Source organism: Lissotriton helveticus, chromosome 11 (assembly GCF_964261635.1).
Source record: "Lissotriton helveticus chromosome 11, aLisHel1.1, whole genome shotgun sequence".
NCBI lineage: Eukaryota > Metazoa > Chordata > Amphibia > Caudata > Salamandridae > Lissotriton > Lissotriton helveticus.
In genome coordinates this window covers 1,064,069,107-1,064,093,469 of record NC_136072.1, presented here as the reverse complement: position 1 = coordinate 1,064,093,469, position 24,363 = coordinate 1,064,069,107, and the positions used below count along the sequence as shown (strand labels likewise).

General features: G+C 47.7%; 1 protein-coding gene across 6 annotated transcripts in view; it reads left to right on the top strand.

The window, feature by feature from the left end:
* SBNO1 (strawberry notch homolog 1) overlaps positions 1-24,363 on the top strand; it is a 1,344,504-nt gene that overhangs the window by 728,635 nt on the left and 591,506 nt on the right. For all 6 annotated transcript variants that reach the window (XM_078667602.1, XM_078667600.1, XM_078667599.1 and 3 more), the window contains one exon: positions 10,134-10,285. In XM_078667602.1, coding sequence (XP_078523728.1) covers positions 10,134-10,285 — 152 coding nt within the window. The remainder of the gene's footprint in view (positions 1-10,133; positions 10,286-24,363) is intronic.

Here is a 24,363-nt window from a genome sequence, read left to right as displayed (position 1 = left end):
ATAGTAGATTTAAGGCCTCTCAATCTGTATATACACTCAGACCATTTTCACATGGTCACTTTACAACAAAAGTGCTCCCATTATTGCAACAAGGCGATTTCCTCACTACACTAGTCCTCAAAGACGCCTACATTCACATTCCCACACATCCTTCTCACAGGAATGATCTCAGGTTTGTGCTAAAAGGACAACACTATCAATTCAGTCCTTCCATTCGGGGTCACAACTGCGCCAAGAGTGTTCACAAAGTGCCTAGCAGTAGTAGCAGCACATCTAAGAAGACAACATATCCATGTCTTCCCATACTTAGATGATTGGCTCATAAAAGCCAAGTCATTCAACCAGTGTGTTCAACACACATCTCACACAATTCAGACACTGCACAACTTGGGGTTTACAATAAACCACACCAAGTCACATCTACAGCCCTCTCATGTATCTTCATAACTAGGCGCTACCATAAACACCAATACAGCTCTAGCTTATCCCAGTCCAGCCAGGATACAGAGCATTCAAGCCTTAGACACAAGGTTTCAAAACCCAACACACTCTCCCAGCTGGTAAATGTATAGAAATATGCTATCACAAAGCAAAATTTACATTAACAGTTCCTCCTATAGCGCACTCCACACGCAAACTAGGAGCCTCCATGGCTTTCTTAGGGAACATTCCCCTAGAAGACATCTGCAAGGCTGCAACATGGTCTACAACACACACCTTCACTAAACACTATTGTGTTGATGTGCAAACCAACCAGCAAGCTGCAGTAGGCCAAGCTGTCCTCAAAACTCTCTTTTAAACTACTGCAACGGATACAGGTGACCACCGCTAGGGGAGATACTGCTGCACAATCGATGCAAGGTGTAGAATCTGCAGCTCCTATGCCTCGACAAGAAAATGCTACTTACCAGTATGCATCTGTTCTTGGCATGTAGAGCTGCAGATTTCTACACGCCCTCCCGCCTCCCCAGGACCTGTATCTGTTCCAGTTTTATCTTAACTAGATGGGCATCCTTTCTTTCTTTCTACTGACTCCATCATTTCCCATCAATGCAAAAAACAATCTAAGGATGGAGCCGATGCCCATGCGCACTATCGTCCAAGGGGAGGGGTCCCCTATCTCGTGACTACAACGACTTCTTCCAAGACCACAACAACATGCAATCATCCGAGCCAAACACCAGGTGGCGATCTAATGCAAAGTGTAGAAATCTGCAGCTCTACATGCCAAGAACAGATGCATACTGGTAAGTAGCATTTTCCTTCTCAGAACAAGTTACTTTAGTTAAATAATTTTTAAATAGGCAATAGACTTTTTTTTATTAGAATAGTTACAGTTGTTGCAATGGGCAACACAATTTCAAACACATTGTTACATTGAGCTCAATGAGAATTTCTAGTTAAATGGAATTAGTTACTTTATAGATTACTTTTCTACCCACAGGACTGGATCCTAGATTCAGTTCTGGGAAATCTCCTGTAAACAATTGAGTTAAAGCGTTTTGTTTCCAGTAGTGATTCTTAAGGAATTTTATTGTATTTTAAAAGTTGACACGTAGAAACGTTTTCACATAGAATCACCATTGTTATCCTATGGGAGGAAATTCACTTAGCAGGTAAGTAATGTTATTGTTAGTTTTTCATATTCAGTGTTGGTTCCTGGATCCAGCACTGGTGTATCTCTTGTAAACAATTGAAAGAATGCGTTTAGGTCATACAGGCGATTTTTAAGGAATATTTGTAAGTTTCAAAAATCGACAAACATTTCTGGTGAAAACCAGACAATGGGTTCCTATGGAAGGAAATTCAAGTTACTGGTAAGTACGATTACAATTACATTTCATGGTCAGTGCTGGGCTCAAAGATACAGCAGTGGGTTCTCTCCTGATAACAGTGAGTAAATCAGAATTCGTTCGGTTGATTTTAGATGAATATTTGAAAGTTCCAAAACTGCACACTTAGAAGAATTTCCAAGTGAAACCAGTCAATGTTAGCCTATGGAAGAAAGGTGAGTTATCGACTTTTGGGTAAGTACTCGACTGGCAAAGTTAAGGTTCTGGGCATAGACTCAGGGGTCTCCCAGGATCAGGTAGGTACAGTTGTTACATCCTCAGCGGCACAGGGGCAGCCGGGTGCAGAGATAGTTAGGCCCAATGTTAGCCTATGGGCAGCAGGGGGCCTTTGGTTGGTGGCTGCTGGCTAGCAGGCCACACTGCTGTGGGAGCTGGGCTCCTGGTCACTTGCTCAGGGCAAATGGGGAAGTATATCAGGACAAAGGTTGCACTGCCAGGGGCACTCGGGGGCTGGGTGTAGGGTGCTTTTGAGCCGTCGGGCGCTCAATGTTATTAAATGGGAGTCTTGGAAATTAAACAAAGGCTGCAGGCCCGAGGACAGAGATACTTCAGGTGCGACTACCACTTCGAGAGGTAAGTTGGGAACTTTGAGGATAGGTAGACACCCAGGAGTTGGGCACAGGGGACCGTGGGGCGTCGGGTGCAGGGGTGTCTTTGGACGTCGAGAAATCTTACCCTCAGCTAGTCACGGTTGGAGGGGTCCCTGGTTTTGAGGCTGTAGGCGTCGTCAGGATCGTCGAGGAGGGTCTTTGGACACTGTATTCCGGGTCACAGCCGCCGGTCGCCGGGGGGACATTCTCGTGGTCTTTGTCCACTCAGGCACAGGCCGGGCTGGGCAGGTGCAGAGTGTGCTGGATTCGCGGTTCCTGGCTGGCACCAGGAGTGTTGCTGCTTGAGCAGAACCACTGCTCGTGAGAGTCCCAGTCTTTTAGATGATCAAGGCAGGCATGTCCTCCGGGGTTTTCAAGGTTGCTGTCCGCAGGAGACGCCAGGGTTTAGCAGGAGCAGGTTCAAGGATAAACACGCCTGTAGGGTTCTGGGGCCAAGTCAGTTAATGTTGTCCTTGTTAGCAGCTGCACAGCAGGTCGTCTTGGTTTCTTGTCTTCTTGTTTTCAAATCGGGATCTGAGGAAGGAAGGTTCAGGGTGCCCCTAAATACTAAATTTAGGGCCGTTACAGGTAGGGCAAGGGCAGGGACCAATGGGTCCCTGTCCTGGGGTGAGTACACCCCCTATCCTGCTCCTCTCCTGTGGGAGGGGGGCAGGAGCCTATCTCTGATTGGGCAGGGCTCCCTATCCTCAAGATGGCCGGAGGCTGGAGCCCGGAGTGTCCGCACCTCGCCTCTCTCCTACCTGAGGGGTGGAGTTGGCACAGGATGGCACACCCCCTTTCCTCACCTAGGGTTTCCCGCCTGTCTTTCCGCCAGAGTGGGGTCAGACCCGTTTGGGGTCAGTTGCTGAGTACAGCAATTGGCCTGGGGAAGCTCACAAAAGTCGGCATGCCTTTGAAGCTTCCCCTACCCTTCCTGGGGGAGGAGGCTTGGAACCTCGCCCCAGGATGTGCATTGTTTCAGGCCCCCTAGAGCGGCAAGCTCTCGACTCAGGGGTCCTGAAACCGGTCTGGTGGTGGCAGCCTCGGTAGCCACGCAGTCAGTACACTGGGAGTTAGTTAGGTTTCAGTGGGCATCGCTAAGATGCCCTCTGTAGTGCACTGGCATTAAATCCCACACTGGCATCCGCGTGGGTTTAATGTGCTGAGAAGTTTGATATCAAACTTCTCAGTCTTCAGTGTAGCCATCATGGTGCTGTGGAGTTCGTAATGACAACCTCCCAGCACCATCTACTCTTAATGGAATCACTGCACTTACAGTGCCCAGGAATGCCCCTGGGTACTGTAGGGGCACAGGGCTCATGCACTTGTACCCACACCACTGGCATAGTGCACCCAGCTAGAGGGGTGAATGAAGTATGCCAGGGCAGTGTTTGTGGGCATGGCACACAGGGATGTGTGCCATGTCGACTCTTTTAGTTCTGCTCCAAGACACTCAGCCTGCCAAGGCAGTGAGTGTGTGTCGGGGCACAGGGCACCTAAGGGTGGCACAATAAGTGCTGCACCCCTTAGGGGGCTTCTCTGGTGACAATGCCCTGTGTACCATTTACCAGGGACTGACTTATGTCCAGAGATGCCAATTGGGTTTTAGTTTCAACACAGTGTTAGGGAAAGAACACAGGCCCTGGGTACTTGGTTGGAAGGAATCCAGGGCCCACTCAGTCAAAGCACATCAGCAATTCAGCAAAAAGTGGGGGCATACCATGCAAGAAAGATGGCACTTTCTCACAAGCACACCTTGTAGAAGGGGACACAAACAACACCATCACATGCTTAGAATTTCCACTAGATGCAGCTGACACATCAAGCAGGTAGATGATGATAGGTGTCACTGAAAGAAACCATGCCTGGTTACACATTTCAGTGTTAAAACCTGAAGTCCAAACTAGTATTCTGAATGCACCATTTAGTGGAGAACAACTATTTGGCAGAGCAGTAGGTGAGACTCTTTACCAGTTAAAAAAGGACAATGAAACTACAAAGTCAATCGAGACTTTTCAATTCAGAGGTAATGTACAGAGAGGATCACTACCAATTTGACTAACCACAGGAAGGGGAGCCTTTTATGCGGGAACCTCCAATCAAGCATACCAACAAACATATCGGGGAGGAAGTCAGGCAAGCCAACAACAGCAAGGTTGGTTGTACCAGCAGGGGAGACAGTCCTTTCACAAACACCAATGCGGAAGAGTACAACCACAATGAGGAGGAGCCCCACCAGAAAATAAGTGACTCGATAAAGACCACAAAAGACACTAAAGAGTGTCATTTCAAGACCTAGAATAGCCCAATATACAAACATACCACATCAGGCACTCCTTTGTTCAGCACCACTATGAGGCAGAATCAAAAACTTCCTTCAGGTGTGAAGGAAGATCACTTCAGACAAACGGGTTTTAAACATAATAAAATACGGCTATTGCATAGAATTAAACAGGATCCTCCAAGTAGGGGTCCAAGGAGAATGGTGCATTCAAAAGAGGAAACCACGCCTCTCCTCAAGAAAGTAGATGTAATGTTGGCAAAGAACGCAAAAGAATTAATGCCACAAATTGCAATAAGCAAGGTAAATTACTCAACATATTTCCTAATCCAAAAGGTAGATAGAACATTACGCCCTATACTAGTAGTAGCAGCGCACTGTCGAAGAGAGAGCATGTGCGTTTATCCATGCCTAGACGACTGGCATGTTAGCGCAAACTCACGGAAGGAATGCAAAGATCACATTCCGCAAGTAATGAAGACTATATCAGCTAGGGTTCTAAATAAACACGGAGAAGTCATCTCCAGAACAATAGAAGATTTTCTTATGGGCCAGGATAAATACTATCCAAGGGAAAGTATTTCCTAGTGAGACGAGAAAACTAGAAATACTGAAGGAAGCTCAACTGTACCTGAAAGGGCAAGCTCTGACAGGACGATGGGGAAGCTACTAAGAATGATGGCTTTTTGCATTCCTTTAATACCAAACACAAGACTACACATGAGACCATTTCAGGGATGGCTTCAAAACCAATGGTCACAGGCAACAGGGAGTTGGGAAGATCTAGTGGTTGTGTCACAGAAAATAGAAGGGAAGCGAGTATGGTGGAACAGATCACATATAAACCAGGGTGGTACATTTAGAAAACCAACTCCCAAAAGTGACCATAAAAATGGGCGCCTCTCAAAAGGGATGGGGAACACGTGTGAACAATCTCAAAGTTTGGGGAGTTTTGAAGGAGCAGGATTCAGTACAACACATCAACATCCTGGAACTAAAGATAGTGCTCCTTGCCTTAAAAGCCTTTCAAAGAGCTTTGGAGAAAGACAATATTGATCCAAACTGACAACACAACCACCATGTTTTGGATATGCAAGCGAGGGGAAAGAGGACAATCTCTACCTCTACAAAGTTTAGCCCAGGAACTCTGGATTTGGGAAATTCAAAGAATGGGCATCTTAGCAGCAGTCCATCCAACAGGAAAGAACAGTTTAGAGGTGGGCAAACTGAGCAGTCTTCATGTTGTCACAAATGGATACTAAATCAGTCCATAATGTTTTCCAAAAATGGGGGACACCGAAAATAGATCTGTGCGCAACTCCACAGAACGCAAAATGCCAAAACTTGCCTCCAGACAACATTTCCAACAGTCCGTGGGGGAATGCAGTGTTGATAAATTGGTCAGGGATAATTGGTAGGTAGTTTAATCAAAATGTAATTGAGATGAACCGATGCATAGCATTCTATATGAAAGAGGTATGAAAGAGCACCATGATGTAGATGTGGTAATCCCTGATAAGACAACGACATTTTCCCCCTGCATCTGTCCCACCTGTCTGAAACAAATTTCATAATGAATATTTCTTTTAGCCTTGATTTTGGGGAAACTTTTGCAGAAGCTCAGCATGTCATAAAGATGTGTTAACCCCTGTGAAGCAAAGTTCTTCTAATTTAGGATAACAGTGGAAATTTATGGGCATTGTCAAGGTTCATAATATCTTTTAAAATGATTTGATTCAAATCAACTGTGTTCCTTTTCCACAATGAAAGCCACAGAGACAGCTGGGCCAATTTGATGTCACTAATGTAAGGCAAGTCCGCTTCCCCATGAGCGATAGTTGTTACAAGCTGGTGGGACTGACAATAGTCATTTAACAAATGTGTCTTCCACCACTTGCAATGCCTCTGTCTGCTGTCCCCCAAATTGCAGTCCCGTAAGTGGCAGGAGATCTCATTTTAGTCAAATAGATTTTAGTAATTTCTGGCAATGGCTTACTGCCCATTTTATTTGAGAAATGGAAAATTGCTGCAATAGTCCATTCATGATAGTTTAGAATAGAAAACCACGCCTAGATAACAAAAGCTTGGGACCTGTTCTATTTTCTCCCCCATCAAGATGGTCGCAGCAGATTCTTTTCTGCTCCCCCCTTGGCCATGTAACGGTCTTGGATTTATTTACATGAAGGTCCAAATCGGACTTGAAGGCCCTATATTCAGCGATAAGATTTTGAAGCGCTATAACAGAATCTGGATGGAAGTTGTCTGTGCTAGGAGAGTATCTTTAGATTTATAGACTAGAACCTCATTAAATGTATTAGTATATAGGGCAAATAAGAAGGGAGCCAGAACACACCACTGTTTGACAACCCTTTCAATTTTAAAGGATTTGGTGCATTCTCCTAGCGTCCCATAACGATCCTTGGCAGCGGTGTGTGTATATAACTCTCTAATAAAATTTGTTATCGCGGCCTTTACCCCCATTGCCTCCATAATATTCCACAATTTGCTGTGTACCACACAGTCAAAGGCCTTAGACAGGTCCATGAAGGCCAAGTATATTTGGCCTTTCTTTACCATAGAATACTTTGCCACTAATGTCAGATTAAGACACTGGCCTATAGTACCCCTACCCTGCCTGAAACCATACTGAACTTCAGCGAGAATGTTCTTTTCCGTCACCCAGATTTCGAACTTGTTCAGTAGTAATCTGCCCATGTGTTTGGCAGTGCTATCTAGCAATGAGGTAGGTCGGTAGTTGAGGGGTTTGAAACCTCACCTTTTTTTATAGATTTGTGTAATCGGCTACATTTTCCAGGAGGATAGTGGACCGTTTATGGCTATTAAGTTGAAAACCACAGTCCGTAATGGGTACCATAAGCGGCTTTCAAAGATGGTGACTGTGACAGGGCGAGCTCTATTTCCTCTCAGTCAAATGAAAAGCAGGATCTGATAGAGACTACTAGCCGCAGATTCCTTAACGTAGGATTATCCCCAGGCGTGAGACTGGATCCGGATTTTTTTTTGCCCAGCATCCCTGCGCGCCGGGGATGATGGCATCATGCGACTCCGCCTGACGTCCGCATACACGACGTCAGCGAGGTCACATAAGTCCCACCCCGACGCACGTCGGGTTTTTTCCTTTTCCGCGTGCAACGCGGATCCGGATCGTGCTCCTGGCCAGTTTCTGGCCTTTCCCTTTCTGCATGTGTGTGAGAACAGTGTGCGAATGACTTCGGGCTTTGAGACTTGCTCGTCTTCTGCACGGCAGATGTCAGCGACGGATCCTCACTCACTCTGCATGTGGTGTTTGGGGGAACACCACGACTCCACTGATTGTGAGGCGTGCCAGCAGATGAAACTGAAGTCCCAGCGGGAGTGCCGGATGAAACTTCTTTCAGCCGCATGTCGCGGTTGGCATCGTCACCACGTCCGGCCTCTGCGGAGGGTTTCAGGAATAGTCGTTTCCGTCTTCGACATCGGCCTTCCCCCAGGCCGCACGAGCATCGCTCAGCTGTCGGTAAGTGTCAGTTTTTCCCAGAGGTCATCATTAAAGAGGCCTGGAGACCTACTACTAGAGCTTGCTATGCTGCTAAATGGAAGAGATTTGCCATTTATTGCAACAATAACTAAATTGATCCCCTGGATGCTTCTAACCAAAATATAATTTACTACCTTCTACATTTACAAAGATGTAACTTGGCATATTCATCTGTATGCCTACTCTTTTTAGAGTGCCTGCTATTAAAACATTTATGGAAGGATTAAAAAGAATCATTCCCCCCCAGGTTACCACCCTCTCCAGTGTGGAACCTAAACGTTGTTCTTACAAGGCTCATGGGTCCGCCTTTTGAACCTCTACACAAATGTGAACTGCAATTCCTCACATGGAAAACAGCTTTCCTTATTGCGATTACCTCTCTTAGGAGAGTAAGTGAGATACAGGCTTTCACTATACAAGAAACATTCTTACAATTACACCGTAACAAGGTGGTTCTAAGAACTAATCCTAAATTCCTTCCAAAAGTCATTACTCCTTTTCATTTAAACCAATCTGTAGAGTTACCTGTGTTTTTCCAAAACCCTGACTTTAGCAGAAAGAGCTCTACACAAAGTAAACGTTAAAAGAGCTCTTCTCAATTATATAAATAGGACCAAATCTTTTCGTAAAACAAAGCAATTGTTTGTATCTTTCTCTCCACCACATAAAGGCAACCCCTTTTCTAAAGCTGGAATTGCACGGTGGATTGTAAAATGTATGCAAATAAGCTATCAAAAAGCAAAACGTACATTAACAGTTCCTCCTAGAGCGCACTCCACCCGCAAACTAGGAGCCTCTATGGCTTTCTTAGGAAAAATCCCCCTAGAAGACATCTGCAAGGCAGCAACATGGTCTACAACACACACCTTCACTAAACACTACTGTGTTGATGTGTAAGCCAAGCAGAAAGCTGCAGTAGGCCAAGCTGTTCTAAAAACTCTTTCAAACTACTGCAACGGATACAGGTGACCACCGCTAGGGGAGACACTGCTGCACAATCGATGCAAAGTGTAGAATCTGCAGCTCATATGCCTCGAACGGAAAATGCTACTTACGAGTATGCATCTGTTCTTGGCATGTAGAGCTGCAGAGTACTACACGCCCTCCCACCTCCCCTGGACCTGTATCTGTTCCAGTTTTATCTTAATTAGATACACACGCATGGACATCCTTTCTTTACTTCTACTAACTTCATCATTTCCCATTATGGAGAAAAACAATCTAAGGATGGAGCCGATGACCATGCGCACTATCGTCCAAGGGAGGAGTCACCTATCTCGTGACTACAAAAGACTTCTTCCAAGACGACAACATGCAATCATCCGAGCCCAACACCAGGTGGCAATCTAATGCAAAGTGTAGTACTCTGCAGCTCTACATTCCAAGAACAGATGCATACTGGTAAGTAGTGTTTTCCTTTTTTTAATTCGGTTTATTGCATTTTTTTGTTTACCAATAAAGCTGCACAAGCAGCAAGATGAAATGTTGATACAATAATAACAGCATATCATAACTGTAAGACAGGATACAAATACTGCTGCTGTATATCGGTTGTAAACCAAAGTAGTGTTTGAGGCAAACCAGAACCTACATACGCATCCAGTTGTCAGAGGAATTATAACATAAGAATTAAAATTAAAGTGGATGTATTCGTGAATTACAGGCAATAACAGGCTGCAATGTAAGAAATAAACAGTCTTTTCCTGAAACAAACAATGGTAGTAATAACTAACAAGGGCTTAAAACACCTCTCCATGCAAACACATGTATTTCAGTCAGTTGTATTTGTACCTTTATATTACTAAACCCATCATTTGGGCAAAGATTTGCTTGTATTTAAGTGGTGCATTTATATTCTTTCATGCCTTTAGAGGAGTTTTACAGTCTCTTATTGAGAAGCACTTTCCTGCTCCTGACCGGAAGAAACTGTTCAGTTTGCTGGGGATAGATATGACTGGTCGCAGCAATAACAACTCTCCTAGGGACAGCCCTTGTAAAGAAATCAAGCCTCAAAAGCGCAAAGGTATGATGAAGTTCATTTGCTACATAACTGAAGTGCTGAATCATTCAAATTGTTGTTGGCTGTAAATGGACACGAAGCAAAGTTTCATTTGTGATGTTCCCACAGTTCCCTTTGTAGAATGTCCAGCTATTTTACAAGCTGAATTCCTTTCACTTGCTGGAAGTGGGTGATGGGTGGGATTAATAAAATACCCTGAGATGTACTTTGTTCCAACACCTTGTTTGTTCCATTCGGTGTGCTCACTAATTATTCTAACCTTGCTCGCAGTTAAAGCAGGTAATCAAGTAAAGCTCTGTATTGATCTGCTAGAGATCTCAAGCTACAGATTCCTTAGCTTAGAATATTTCCCAGGTGTTAGACTGGATCTGGAAATTTTCGAGCAGTCGATTTGCATGCTGTTAGATGGCACTGTTCAGCTCTGCACTGACCGATTGTTATGCATACCTAAGGCCCTTAAAAGGATGACCCAACTATGTATTCAGTTTGCAGAGCGTGGAGGATGGGAGGGTCAATAAGGAATCATCTGAAAGAAACCGGTTAGTATTAGATTCCTTGCTTTAGAATATCCCCAGGCGTCAGACTGGATCCGGAAAGTTTTGCGTAGCAGTACCCCTGCGCGTCGGTAGGCGTCGTCCGCGGCTCCGCGTCGTTGATGCCGTGATGACATCGTCAGAGTACTTGGACGCCGCCCTCGCGCGCTGACGTCAGTTCTTTTTTCTGCGCCAGCAAGCGCTGATCCGGAAAAAGTGGTACCCTTAGTCATTTTTTGACTAAACTTTTTCCATCTTTTTGATCAGTTTTTTGAAGTCTAACGACTCCATCGGTGCCGGTGGGATGCCCGGGTTCAAGCACTGTGCCGACTGCGACAGACTGATGTTGGTTACCGACGCTCATCGCCGGTGCCTACATTGTTTGCGGTTCGACCACGATGACAAGTCGTGCCCCGACTGCCGGGCCTTGACGTCGAAGGCTAGACTGGAGCGGTCCCGTAAGCGCCTCGTGCTCCGGCACTAGGCCCCGTGCCGCTCGAGGTCCCGGTCCAGGAGGAGGTAGAGGGACCGGTCGTGGGGCCGGAGTCATCACAGCTCTTCGAGTCAACACCACTCGTTGGGCTCCAAGTCCTGAGGTAAGAGGCACAAGAAGTCAAAGAAGCGATACCGCTCTTCTGACTCCCCCCGACACTCGCGCGATGCGGCCGGGGGTCCGGGCGACACTGCCCACTCGGCTCTGCCGCAGGCGTCACAGCCAGCCCCACACCCGCCGGTCCCTGGGCTTAATGCGACGCCGGAGGAGATTTGTGACTTCCTCGTAGCCATGCGGACTCGCTTCCCTCCGTCGAGGGTTGTCGGCGTGCCTTCGGGCCCCACAGCCCCGACTGGGGTCCTTGGCGGGCCGGTGACTTCGGCGCCGTCGGTCGCGATGCCGCAAGGCCCCACTGGATCCGGATCCGGGTCGCCGCTGGTCGACCTCACGACCCCTCCTCCAGCGCCGACCCCCAGGTTGTCGCCTCTGACGCCGTCCCCGGATGACTTAGTCCCCGATCCCTCCCTCGGTCCGGATCCGGCGTCGGACCGGCGTCGCTCAACGCCGCATTCAGCGCCGGCCGAAGAGTTTTATTCTTTGATCCAGCTCCATCCTTTGACCCTGAATATCAGGGGATGGAGGACGAGGAGGGTTGGGAGGGGTCTGACGACCCTCTGACACGTGAGTGTCAGTCCTTTCAGGACTGAACAGAGGAGCTAGGGGAGGCCAGTGGTCTAGACACCTCACCTGACACTGTTTTTGTCTCCCCTCCTACCGTGGCTACGGAGGAGGGGGCTACTTGTAGCGTGGTGCTGACGCTGGCAGCCAAGGCCTTGGCGCTTACGCTCCCTGTCGCTACTGTGAGGCCTACTATCCTCACTTAGGTCCTTAGACCTCAGGCTGGGTCTCCGGAGCCTTTGCTGCCGTTTAATGAGGCTCTCATGGATGTCCTGTTGGGCACTAGGTCCAGGCATGCTACAGGCCCCCCTGTAGATAGGCACGTCGCCAGGCGCCACCGCCCAGCTCTGGGCGACCCTAGCTTCCTGTCCTCCCACCCCACCCTCGAGAGCCTGGTTATCCAGGCCTCCACTTCCCAATCCGCATTCCCGACTGCATCCCCAGATCGGGGATCCAAGAGGCATGAACAGTTTGGTAAGAAACTGTTCTCGTCCCTTAGCTGCGGACTGCGGTCAGTCAACACCGCTTGCCTCTTGGGCCGTTATACCCACTCTCTGTGGGATACGGTTGCAGCCGTGCTGCCAGAGTGCCCGGAAGGGGCCCGGGCAAAGCTTGCTCAAGCCCTCAAGGAGGGACGAGACGCAGCGCGGTATTCTATTCGATGTGGGCTGGATACCACGGACTCACTGGGCAGGGCGATGTCAACGACGGTGGCGGTTCGCCGCCACGCCTTGTTGGGGTCCGCCAACTTTTCGGCTGATGTCCAGAGCACCCTCATGGACATGCCGTTTGATGGCAGCCACCTCTTTGGTGGCAAGGCAGATCATGCACTTGAACGCTTCAAGGACTCCAGGGCTACGGCCAAGTCCTTGGGCCTGTCGGCCCCGTGTCAGCAGCAGTCTGCCTTTCGCTCCTTTCGTGGCCAAGGAAGGGGCACCCCCACACGTCCTGCCAGCCACGGGCCACTGCCTAACATCCAGCGCGGCGGCGGACGTGGTAACCGCCGAGGCGGTGGGCGGGTACAACGGCGAGGCCAGTCCACATCCATCCCCGCAGCATCTGCCTCCAAGCCCTCCTAGTCCGAGCTTTCAGGCCCATTCGACGCCAGTGGGGTGCAGGGTTCGCAAATCACCTCCTCCACTGGCGCACCATCACATCGGACAGGTGAGTGCTGCAAATCGTCCGAAGGGGCTACTCCCTCCCCTTCGAGGCGACCCCTCCAGCCATGCCACCGCAATACCACCACATGTCGGGGTATCACTTAAATCTTCTGCAGGAGGAAGATACAGCCCTCTTGGCCAAGTGGGCCATCGAGCGTGTTCCTGGGCCAGAAGTATGGTGTGGTTGCTATTCCCACTACTTTCTGGTTTCCAAGAAGGGCAAAGGGGGCCTACGCCCTATCTTGGACCTCCGGGACGTCAACGGCTTCCACCGGAAGGAGAAGTTCAAGATGCTGACTTTGGCTCAGGTGTTAGCTACCCTAGACCCAGGAGACTGGGAGTAGAGTTGGACTTGCAGGGCGCTTATTTCCACATCCCGCCGGCCCACCGGCATTACCTGCGGTTCACGGTAGGCCACGAGCACTTTCAGTTTACCGCTCTCCCCTTCGGCCTTACCAGCGCCCCTCCGGTGTTCACGAAAGTGGTGGTGGTGGTCGCAGCTCATCTGCGCAGATTAGGGGTGTCAGTCTGCCCCTATCTCGACGACTGGTTGTTGAAGGCGAGCTCGCCCCAGGCAGTCGTCAGCCACCTCCAGACTATGGCCGACCTCCTACACCTGCTGGGGTTCTCCATCAATGTGCCGAAGTCACACCTGTGCCCCTCTCAGAAGCTCCTCTTCATCGGAGCGGTTCTAGACTCGGCGCAGTTTCGGGTTTATCCTCCTGAACAGCGGGTTCGGGATATTCAGGCTCTGATTCTGATCTTTCAGCCTTTATCCAGAGACTCGGTCAGGTTGATGCTGCGGCTTCTGGGCCTGATGGCCTCCTGCATCCTTCTGGTGCATCACGCCAGGTGGCGGATGCAGGCTCTGCAGTGGGGCCTGAAGTTCAGTGGGCTCTGCATCAGGGCAACTTGTCCGACCATGTCTTGATCTCGGAGGGCACTGCAAGACAGTTGCAGTGGTGGCTCACGGACCGCGATTGGGTCAGCGGCAGATCCCTCTCCCTTCCCCAACCGGAGCCCGTAGTTGTGACGGTCGCGTCCCTCCTGGGCTTGGGGGGCCACATGGGAGAGGCAGAGATCAGAAGCCTCTGGTCTCCGACGGAGTCCCGGCTCCACATCAACCTTCTGGAGCTGCGGGCGATCCGTCTTGCGCTGAAAGCATTCCTCCCCTCTGTCCGGGGGAGTGTAGTGCAGGTGTTCACGGACAACACCACCGCCATGTGGTACTGCAACAAACATCCCTCGAAAGAGGAAGAGAGGCTCCACCATCTGGACCCAAAACGTGCGCTCTCATTCTATCTGGATCGCACACGCCAGTTCCGGGTGGATGACCAACTCTTTGTTGGTTACTTGGGCGCTAAAAAGGGACGGGCGGTGCACAAACGGGCCATCTCTAAGTGGGTCGTGTTGTGCATCAAGGCATGCTACTCTTTGGCTAAAAAGGAGCCTCCTGTTGGGCTGAGGGCCCATTCCACTCAGGCCACGGCGGCTACTACGTCCCTGGGCCAGGAGACCCCTTGCAGGGCATCTGGTAGGCAGCTACGTGGGCCTCGCTGCACACGTTCGCAAGACAGTACTGCCTGGACAGCCAAGTCCGGAGAGATGGCTTTTTCGGCCGTTCCGTTCTCCAGGACTTTCTGGTGTGATTATTGGTTCGCAGACCCACCACCGGGGTTGGTATTGCTGGGGTATCTATTCTAAGGTAAGGAATCTAATACTAACCTGTTTCTTTCAGATGCACAAGTTACTTACCTTCGGTAACAATATATCTGTAAGAAACAGTAGTTAGTATTAGATTCCTTACCGCCCCACCCATCCTCCCCGCTCTGCGAACCGATACCTAGGGTTGTCATCTCTTTCAGGGCCCTAGTTTCATGGCACCAGTGTTGGATTTTATCATGGCTCTGTGTTTCTGGCGTGGAAAAGCTGTGTATAAGAACTGATGTCAGCGCGCGAGGGCGTCGTCTAAGTACTCAGTCGTCATCACGGCGCCAACAACGCAGACGACGGCCGCGGAGCCGCGGACGACACCTACCGACGCGCAGGGGTACTGCTACGCAAAACTTTCCGGATCCAGTCTGACGCCTGGGGATATTCTAAGGTAAGGAATCTAATACTAACTACTGTTTCTTACAGATATATTGTTACCGAAGGTAAGTAACTTGTGCTTCGGCTACACAGTCCCTACCAGATAAGGAATTTCCATAGATAAGTAACTTATTCATTTGATAGATACTTCAACCCGAAGATTCCTTACCTTAGAATACTCAAGCAATACCTCCTTGGAGGTGGTGGGTCTGTCAAACAGATTTTAGACCAAAAAGTCTGAACAGGCAAAATGCCAGTCGTGACGGACCTGACAATCCAAGCAGTACTGCTCAGTTAACATGAGCAGAGATGCTCACGCAGCTGCTTGACAGATGTTCAGGACAGGGACTCCATGACCTAAAGCAGTGGTCGCAGCCTTGGCTCTGGAGAGATGAGCATGCAGGACATCAGAGTTGCTTTATGGCCAATACATTGGAGACCTTTTTGCAGAGCACTGTCCTTCGTGAGATGGTGTGTTTCTGCACAGCATTCCCTTTTTGACTCTAACCCACCCTATGAAGAGTTGATCATCCTGGAACTCTCTTGTTATGTCAAGGTAGAACGGAAACACTTTTTTTTGGGTTAGTCGATTGAGTATCTCCTCTTCTTTAGAGTGTAGCAAAAAAAGGTAGGCTCAGTGATTATTTTGAGCTACATTGAAGAGTCGCAGCCTTCGGAAGAAAAGAGGCACATGTTTGAAGAACCAGCTTATCTGGGTATAGGTGGTATAAACAGGGTGCACAGAGCGAGCCTGCTGTTTGCTGACCTTTTTTTTGCCAGTGTTGTGTCCACTAAGAAAGCCGTCTTGATGGTTAGCAAACATAGTGGACAGTGTGGAGGCTCTAAAGGAGCGCATATCAGAAAAGTCAAAAACAGATTTAAGCCCCATAGAGGGGTGCTGAATGGCCAGGGAGGATACTTGTTGGAGACCTTTGAGGGACCTAGTCACCATAGGTGACTTGAACAAAGAACGTTGGTCTGGCAACTGCAAAAAGGCCAAAATGGCTGATAAATAGCCTTTAACTAATAACCCAGAACTAACTTGATTCTTGGCTTTCTTCCATCTGTGGTCCAAACGGCACCAGCATGACATGGGACAAATGTTGCTCTGGTTGAAAGTGTGTAGTGGGCAGGGGAGGCGAGTTTTGACGGACCTTCATTTTTGTTACACTTCTCTTCATCTCACAGGTACTCCCTTCGAGATAGTCCCATTTCAATTTGTACCCCATTTTTTATCCTCACAGCCACAGCGCCTCTCAATGTTGACCCGTTTAAACACTGGCACAGATGACGTAGGGATGCCCACACAGTTTTCCCTAGTGCAGAACGTGAGCTGTCGGGATTCAGTAAGGGGCAGCGTTGATTCCATATTGATAGAATTTTGACCTCAATGCCTTCATGTCCTCCTCCTGTTATATGGGTATCTCCATGTCACTTAGTCCAGACAGTTCCTTGCCACTCTGTTTTTTCCCGATTATTCCACCCCTCTTCCCCCATTTGATGTCTGTTGTACATTAATATAAAGCATTCTAGCAGTTCTGTCTAGTTTGCATATGAAATTTCATGGTTGATATCATCCCATCGGAGAGTCATATCAGTGAAGAGTCCCAGCTCTTCACTTTCCTCTGTCCTGTTTTTTTTTTTTTAACTGCCTCGCCTAATTGTCTTTCCACTTCTGTGTACTGTCTAGTTTGTTGCCCACGCTTCAACGGTTGTGGGTCTAGCTGTCTTCCGTGACAATACTGTATACATCTTAGCCAGGAACATAAGTTTAACCAACTTGCATTTTGAATTGGCATCACTGTCAGGAATCCTAATTTAGGTGTGTTGAGCCTGGTATTTCATTTTAGGGTGGTCCATGAGTTTATAATTCTCTAGTAGTCTCCAAGACCTGCACCCCAATACGAATGCGAAGGAACCTCATTTGATCCCTTTTCAAGCTGCACAACCAAGTTCATTACTGAAGGAATCCAATAAATCGAAATGTATATATTTAATCTTCACTTTTTTTCAACAGTTTACTCCTTTACTTTTCCCCTGATTTTGTTTGTAATAAATTAATTTTATTCATTTCCACTTTTATGTGAAACTCTCCACAAAAACACAGGAACAAAATCTGTTTCCACATGTCACGCCTATGGAAGATCGTCAAAATGGACGAAGGCAGGCGCCGAACGAGAGACCCTGAAGGGAAAAACCACACCCTCTGATGCAGAATCCACCACATCCAAGAGGATCTCACCGCCTTCAGATGCCATATGGGCCCTCGAGGTGGAGATAAAGAAGACACTTGAAAGTGAAATGGCAGCACCCCTTCAACGAAAAAAGGAGTTTGAGGCACTGAAGGAATTCCGAATTCCTGCGAAACCCACTGCCAAAAATGCCAAAGAGAGGAAGATACCATCGAAGTTCCGGCAACTCACGAAGAGGACTTTGAAGAGGAGCTAGAAATTCCAAGAAGGAGGAAGCTGCTGGGACTTTTGAGGAAGAATGGAAGGATCTCGACACAGAAAGCTCAGAAGAAGAGGTCTGTAGCTATCCCTCAAAGGCTTTGCCACCAAACGACCTAGCCTTCTACAACAGCCTCATCAAGAGAGCAGCTGATTCCTTCGAGGTCCCCTTAGAGGAGGAGAAAAAAAGACTCCTGCTTCCTCCTAGAGACTTAAACACCATCCACCAAAGGGACACAATACCTCCCAATACTACCAAGCATCCTGGATCAGGGCAAGGAGGCTTTCTAGGAGCCTGTCTCAGCAAAAGGGGTAACCCCAAGGGTAGAGAAAAAATGCAAACCCTTGGCAAATGACCCTAAATACATTCGGGGGAAAAGTGCCAGACTCCATCATTGTCACCAAGGCAAGAAGGAGAAACGCTCACTCCTCCACTGGCCAACCTCCAGAGGGAGAAAGAAAAAGAATGGTCATGGTGTGGTGAAAGATGGAGAGGGAGACAGCAACACAATGGCGCATTTGAAACTCCAGTGCCCTCCTCAACAGGTATGGTCATCAACAATGGGTTGACATTGAAGAACAAGCTCCCACAAGAGGATAAGAAAGACCAAAATTATAATGCATACAGGAGGGGAAAGAACACAGTACACACCTGCATGAAATCAGCCCTAGATGCAGCCGATTGAGCCAGTAGACAAATGCACACAGGCACAATGTTGAGAAGGCACGCCTTGCTCCGAATCTCAGGCTTCAAGCAAGAGGTCCAGACCTCAATTAACAAACCCTTCACAGGAGACGCCCTGTTGGGAAGCGAGGTAGACTAATCCCTTCAACAAATAAAGGAGGACAATGAGACTGCCATGTCTATGGGAGCCCAGCAAAAGAGGAGAACCTTCAAGAGGGGGAGTCTGCTCAACAGGTCACAGCAAACACAGAGCAGCGAACAGCAATCCAACCAGCAGTCCGGATACCAAGTCTGGCACCAGCAACCAAGGCATCCCTTTCGGGGCAGAGGTAGAGCCAGGGGGCTACCCTCAAGTGGGGGAGGAGCTAACTCACTGACAAGAAACTTGCCTCTCTACCAGAATGGTCAGTCTCTAACAGTGAGGACTGTAATGAAACTCATGGGCATGATAGCATCATGCATTCCCCTCTTCACTCATGCACGCCTCCACATGGGCCCTCAGCAGGAGTAGCTGTGTAGCCGTTGGTCACAAACCACAGGGAGGTAGGAGGATCTAGTGGTTGTAACAGAAAAGGTTTAGACAGAGATACAATGGTGGGCATCCAAGAGCATAACACTAGGCACACCTTTCAAAACACCAACTCCCTCAGTGGTCATTACAACAGATGCGTCCCACAAGGGTTGGGGAACACATTCAGGAAACCGGAGGGTACGGGGTCAGTGGAACGATGCAGACTCCATAAAAAGCATCAACTTCCTAGAGATGAAAACGGTGTGATTGTCACTAAAGGCATTCCAAGCTCACATAGGAGGGAAGACTGGAATGAACCAGACGGGCACTACCACGACAATGTTTTACCTCAACAAACCAGGAGGAACTATATTCACCTTTGCCAGTGGCGGCTGGTGACATTTGAAAGGGGTGCGTGCGTAAAAGTTAGCAAGCCACTCTACCCACTTTCCAGTGGTTACTGAGTCGATTGTATACATACATAACTGGTGCTATGTAAAGCGCTCTGATGCCCGATTTATCGGGTCTAGTTCGCGCTATATAAAACTCCCCTGAATAAAATAAAATTTAAAAAAAAAGTTGCAGGCAGCGTACTGTGGCGAGCAAGCGTAGAGAGCCCGAACGTAAAAAGGGGGCTTCGGGTAAAATTAGAAAAAAGAGCAGCCAAATGGGCATTTTCAAGGACATTACAGAAGCAAGAGTGTTCATAAAGCAATTAGGAAAGTGTAGCAATTACATCAATATAGAGATTTTGTATGATATATTGTAGGTTTATGCTCATCAATATAACTACAGATCTTCAATACAGCACTGCCCTTAGTAATGTTTAGCAGTTTACCTAGCACCGCCCTTAACAGGTGGCAGCACTCACAGAAACGTTTAACCATGGACGGGCAAAAATAGCTGGCAGGTAGAGGAGGTAGGCAGAGGAGCTGTGCAGGAATGGAGGTGAGGTCTTTGTAGGCCAAGTTCTACACAGAAAGGATTAGTAGTATAAAAAACACACATCGGCAAAGTATTGAGAATAGCAGACACAATATACAGTGCTCATTTTACAAGGTTGCCAGCATTCTGGGTGGAACAGCTGCAGAATTGTTTCAGTTTTCATACTAGAAGAATTCCTGACCTTGATGGCATTAGAGGAAAATGCGCTGTTTGACCGTCTACATGGTTATCCCAGAATGGAAAAAGATCCCCCTTGGATCTGATGACTTCACAAGAAGTGAAACTGCAAACAAGGTCTGGCCCTGATGACATCACAGTAAATGATACTGCACAGACTGTAGATATGATGTATTTGGCTGTTTTGACATTTCAAAGACTGAGGAGTGTCAAAAAGCCGTCAGCCTTGACTGCAGATCCTGTCTCTTGTGGCTAACCCAGGAACACTGCAATCCTCTCAAGCTGAATCCTAGTCGGGGAGGGGGGTCAATGAAAACCACGGAACCATTGGGAAACTCCTGAAAGTGCTGCAATGACATACCAGTGGCAGCCTGTGCCCTATACAAATATCAGTTCATAGCATAACACATAGAATGTGCCAGCCGTTGCTTAGCAACTAGACTTTCACTGTATAAATCTCAATCCATGCATGTAAATATATTCAGCAAACTGCTCAGCTAATCAATAGACAGACTCGAGAGACCGGTTTGTTGACAATGGAACATGAAGTCCTGAGTTTTAATCCTGGCTTCTTCACTTGATCACATTCCTTGTCCCTTGGTTCACTTATCGCCAGAATTGGGAGTGTTTGGATCTATCGACGGTATCCAGCACTATATAAAAACTGGATATTTACATATACTCTGCGCCTGAAAATGCCCAGGCTCACTTTAATGACCAAACGCTGTTCGTAATGCCTCGTCTCCTTGAAAGCTCCAAAGTGCCCACTCACCCTCCGCATCATTCCCATTCATCCCAGGATATTAAAATGCAAGCATCACAACAGGCAGACAAAGGGGGCCTGCACAGGCTACTTAACACCGAAGAGGGACAACACGAGCTAGGCAGTGTTTCTCTTGTCTGGCTTTAAAAGCAGGAGGTTTCAACAGTCTGTGCTGTGGATTGATACGTTGCGGTAATGAAAGCGGCTGACACTGAGAGGTCGCATACTGGCAGTCAAATACTGATCCATGCATGTTTCACCTGCAGCAGGCTGTTGGCGCTGCGGATTATTGATTGCTTCGGAAACATGCGCTTCGTTTGTTTCCATTACACCTGCTTGTTTTGCTGTGGCGGGGAGGCAGAGCGGGCCTCTTGCCATATGGTGTCCTTAAACCTTCGATTACAGTTAGTTATCCATTGATCAGCAGTTTGACTCGTTTCTGACAAGTGCATTGCTGCAGTGTTATCTGCCGGTCATTACCACATCTAAATGCAAAGGCAGCATTTTGAGCTCATACACCACGTAAATTTGGCCGCTTGGAATCCTACTTCTCTGATGAGTTTTTTAAAACATTGCCCAATTGTTGCATCGTCTCTAGGGAGAAAATACAAACTGGCTTCCGCAGATCACAGCGAAATTTAGTTGTGCTAATAAAACCTAAAACCAGTAATGTGTGCCTGTATTGTGTGCCACTTTATTATACTAGCAAGTAGACTTTCATTGTTAGCAGCAAACATTTTACAACGAGTGCACACCTGTATTATGGCATTCAAATAACACAACACGCAGTCTCTGCCACAGTAGTGATTTGGAGACTACGCGACGGCCGGCATGCTCGCGGGAGGGGGGGGGGGGGAGAACAGGCTGCGGGGGGAATAAAATAATAAAACAAAACGTACCTTACTGCCAGGTCACAGTGTAATCGTGCAGCCGGTCCCGCGTTCCTGCTACTGGAAGCAGCTAGCAGGTAGCTTCCCTCCATTCCCCTTCCCTCCACCAATCACAATGCTGCAAAGGCAGCGTTGTGATTGGTGAGGCGCAGCAGATTGTGCCCCAGCCGGGACAATTTCTCTCTGTAGGCTGCATGCAGCCTACATAGAGAAAAAGAGGAAGTGCACATGACTGCTTTGTTCGGCCCTGGGGCCGACCAAACATTCAATACCCACAACAATGGGCAAAGCCACTCCCCCCTGCCCTCGAGCAGGAACACCCACCCGCCCTCCCAAAACCAGGCACTTCTGCTATCTTGCAATGTGTGAAGAAGAAACATTAAATGGTAGTTTTACCATGTTATGTTTGTGGTTCTTGCACTGCGAGAAAGCAGTGGGGCGACACCCCCACACCCCAATGGGGGAGCCGCCACTGCCCTACGCAAATTAGCTCAGGAAATATGGAACTGGGCCAATTCAAGGAAAATCAACCTTCTGACAGTTCACCGTTCCAGGAAAGGACAACACCGAAGCGGATCAACTCAGCAGACAGAACAGCAGCTTGCATGAATGGGAGGTAAAACCAAGGAGCCTGCAACAGGTGTTCAACCTCTAGTGAACTCCAGAAATAGACCTATTCGCAACAATGGAGAACAAAAAATGCCAATCCTTCGCCTCCATGTTTCAGCATCACCTATCAAAAGGGAATGCACTGTCACCAAACTGGTGAAGGAAAATTGCATACGCTTTTCCTCTACTTCAAAGGGTTTTTGGGAAGGCCAGACAACAAGGAATACACCTAATACTCATAGCCCCTCAATGGGCAGGACAAACATGGTACTCAAGCCTACTCAAACTGTCCAGGGGACAGATGATCAATTCAAGGCAGACAAGTACCTTCTCACAATGCAAGAGAGTCAAATAATTCACCCAGAACCAGTGACACTCAGCCTAGCAGCTTGGTGCCTGAATACATAGAGTTCGGATATTTGAACAAAGAACAATGGAAATACTAAAGGAGGCAAGACAACAGACCACAGGACAATGCTACACAGCTATGTGTAAACGGTACACCATATGGTGTACAGAAAACAATACTCTAATATGATTTCATACAGGAAACAGTGCTCATTTATCTTACACAATAGCTTGACAGCAACATCAACTACTCAAGCCTCAAGGTGCACCTGGCAGCAATTGTAGTCTACACCAGGGGAGATTGATGTAAAAGTTTCTTCACAGCACCAGTCATCAAAAGATTCCTGGAAGGGTCTAGGAGGATTGCACCCCCAAGAAACGCTCCAGCCCCAATGTGGAGCTTAAACACAGTCCATACACAAAGCTGAACTTTGATACATGACTATAGAGACTACCTTCTTAATATCTATAACATCTCTATGGAGAGTATGTGAACTACAAGCATTAACTATGTAAGTTCACATGGACAAGGTTATCTTAAGGACAAACCCTCAATTCCTACCTAAGGTAGTAAGCAAATTCACATGGACCAAAGAATACAGCTAGCAGTCTTGTTCAAAAACCCACAAACAAGCCTTCATACCCTGGACGTAAGAAGAGCCTTACTATACTATCTACAGGAGACAAAACAATTCAGTAAAGGCAATCAATTGTTAGTTTCTTAAAGCCCAACAAGGGAGCACCCGTGACAAAAGGGGACAATTGCACGTTGCATTGTAGAGGCAATCAAGAATGCTATGACTCAGCAGGAAAGACTCTAAACACATGGCCAAAAGCCCGCTCAACGAAAAAAGAGGCAACCCTGGCTTTCATGGCCACTATGCCAAGACACCATAGGAGAGATGTACGACCTTTGGCAATTTCGACTCGCAAATTGCTTCAAATTGCGAGTCACAATTTGTGAGTTGCATTTGCTAATGTACAACAGTGTCTGAGACACTGTTTGAGATTTCCAATGGGGTCGCAAATTGCTTGCCGCATGCATATTGAGGCTTTCTCAATTTGCTTCCTTATTGGGATCGGCTGGCATTCCCAGGAATGGTGGCCGGCTGGGGTCAGCAGACGTCCATGTCTGGGACTGCTTTTAAATGAAGCAGTATTTTTAAAATGCATCCGGTTTTCCCTAAAGGAAAACGGGATGCATTTAAAAAAAAAAAAAGTAACTTTTTTGTTTAATTTTGTAAGGGCAGGTAGTGGTCTCTGGGTCCAATCCCTGCTCTGAAACTTTTTTTTGCATATTTTACAAAGGGAATGAGGTCCCCTGGGGACCCCTTCCTGTTTACCAATAGTTTACCACCCCCTTGAAGAGGGTGGTAAACTGCAAGTGTTTTGCGACCCCAATTGTGGTCGCAAAACATTTTTATATAGCGTTCAGACTCGCTATTGGGAAGGGACGCCCACGGAATGCCCCTTCCTAATAGCGACTTGCTAACCCTATTTTCCGAGTTGCTATTTAATTAGTGACTCGCAAAATAGGGTTAGTACATGGGCCACCGTGTTTTTGCATGCGCAAACTGGTCTAAAACCTTTTTGTGCATGCAAAATCCATGGTACATCTGGCCCGTACTGTGCTGCAGCAACATAGGCATCCCTACACCTTCACGAAACTTTACTGCGTGGATATATAGATGACTGAGGAAGCTCAATTGGGAAAAGGTACTTCAACACCTGTTCGCAATGTCTTTCTC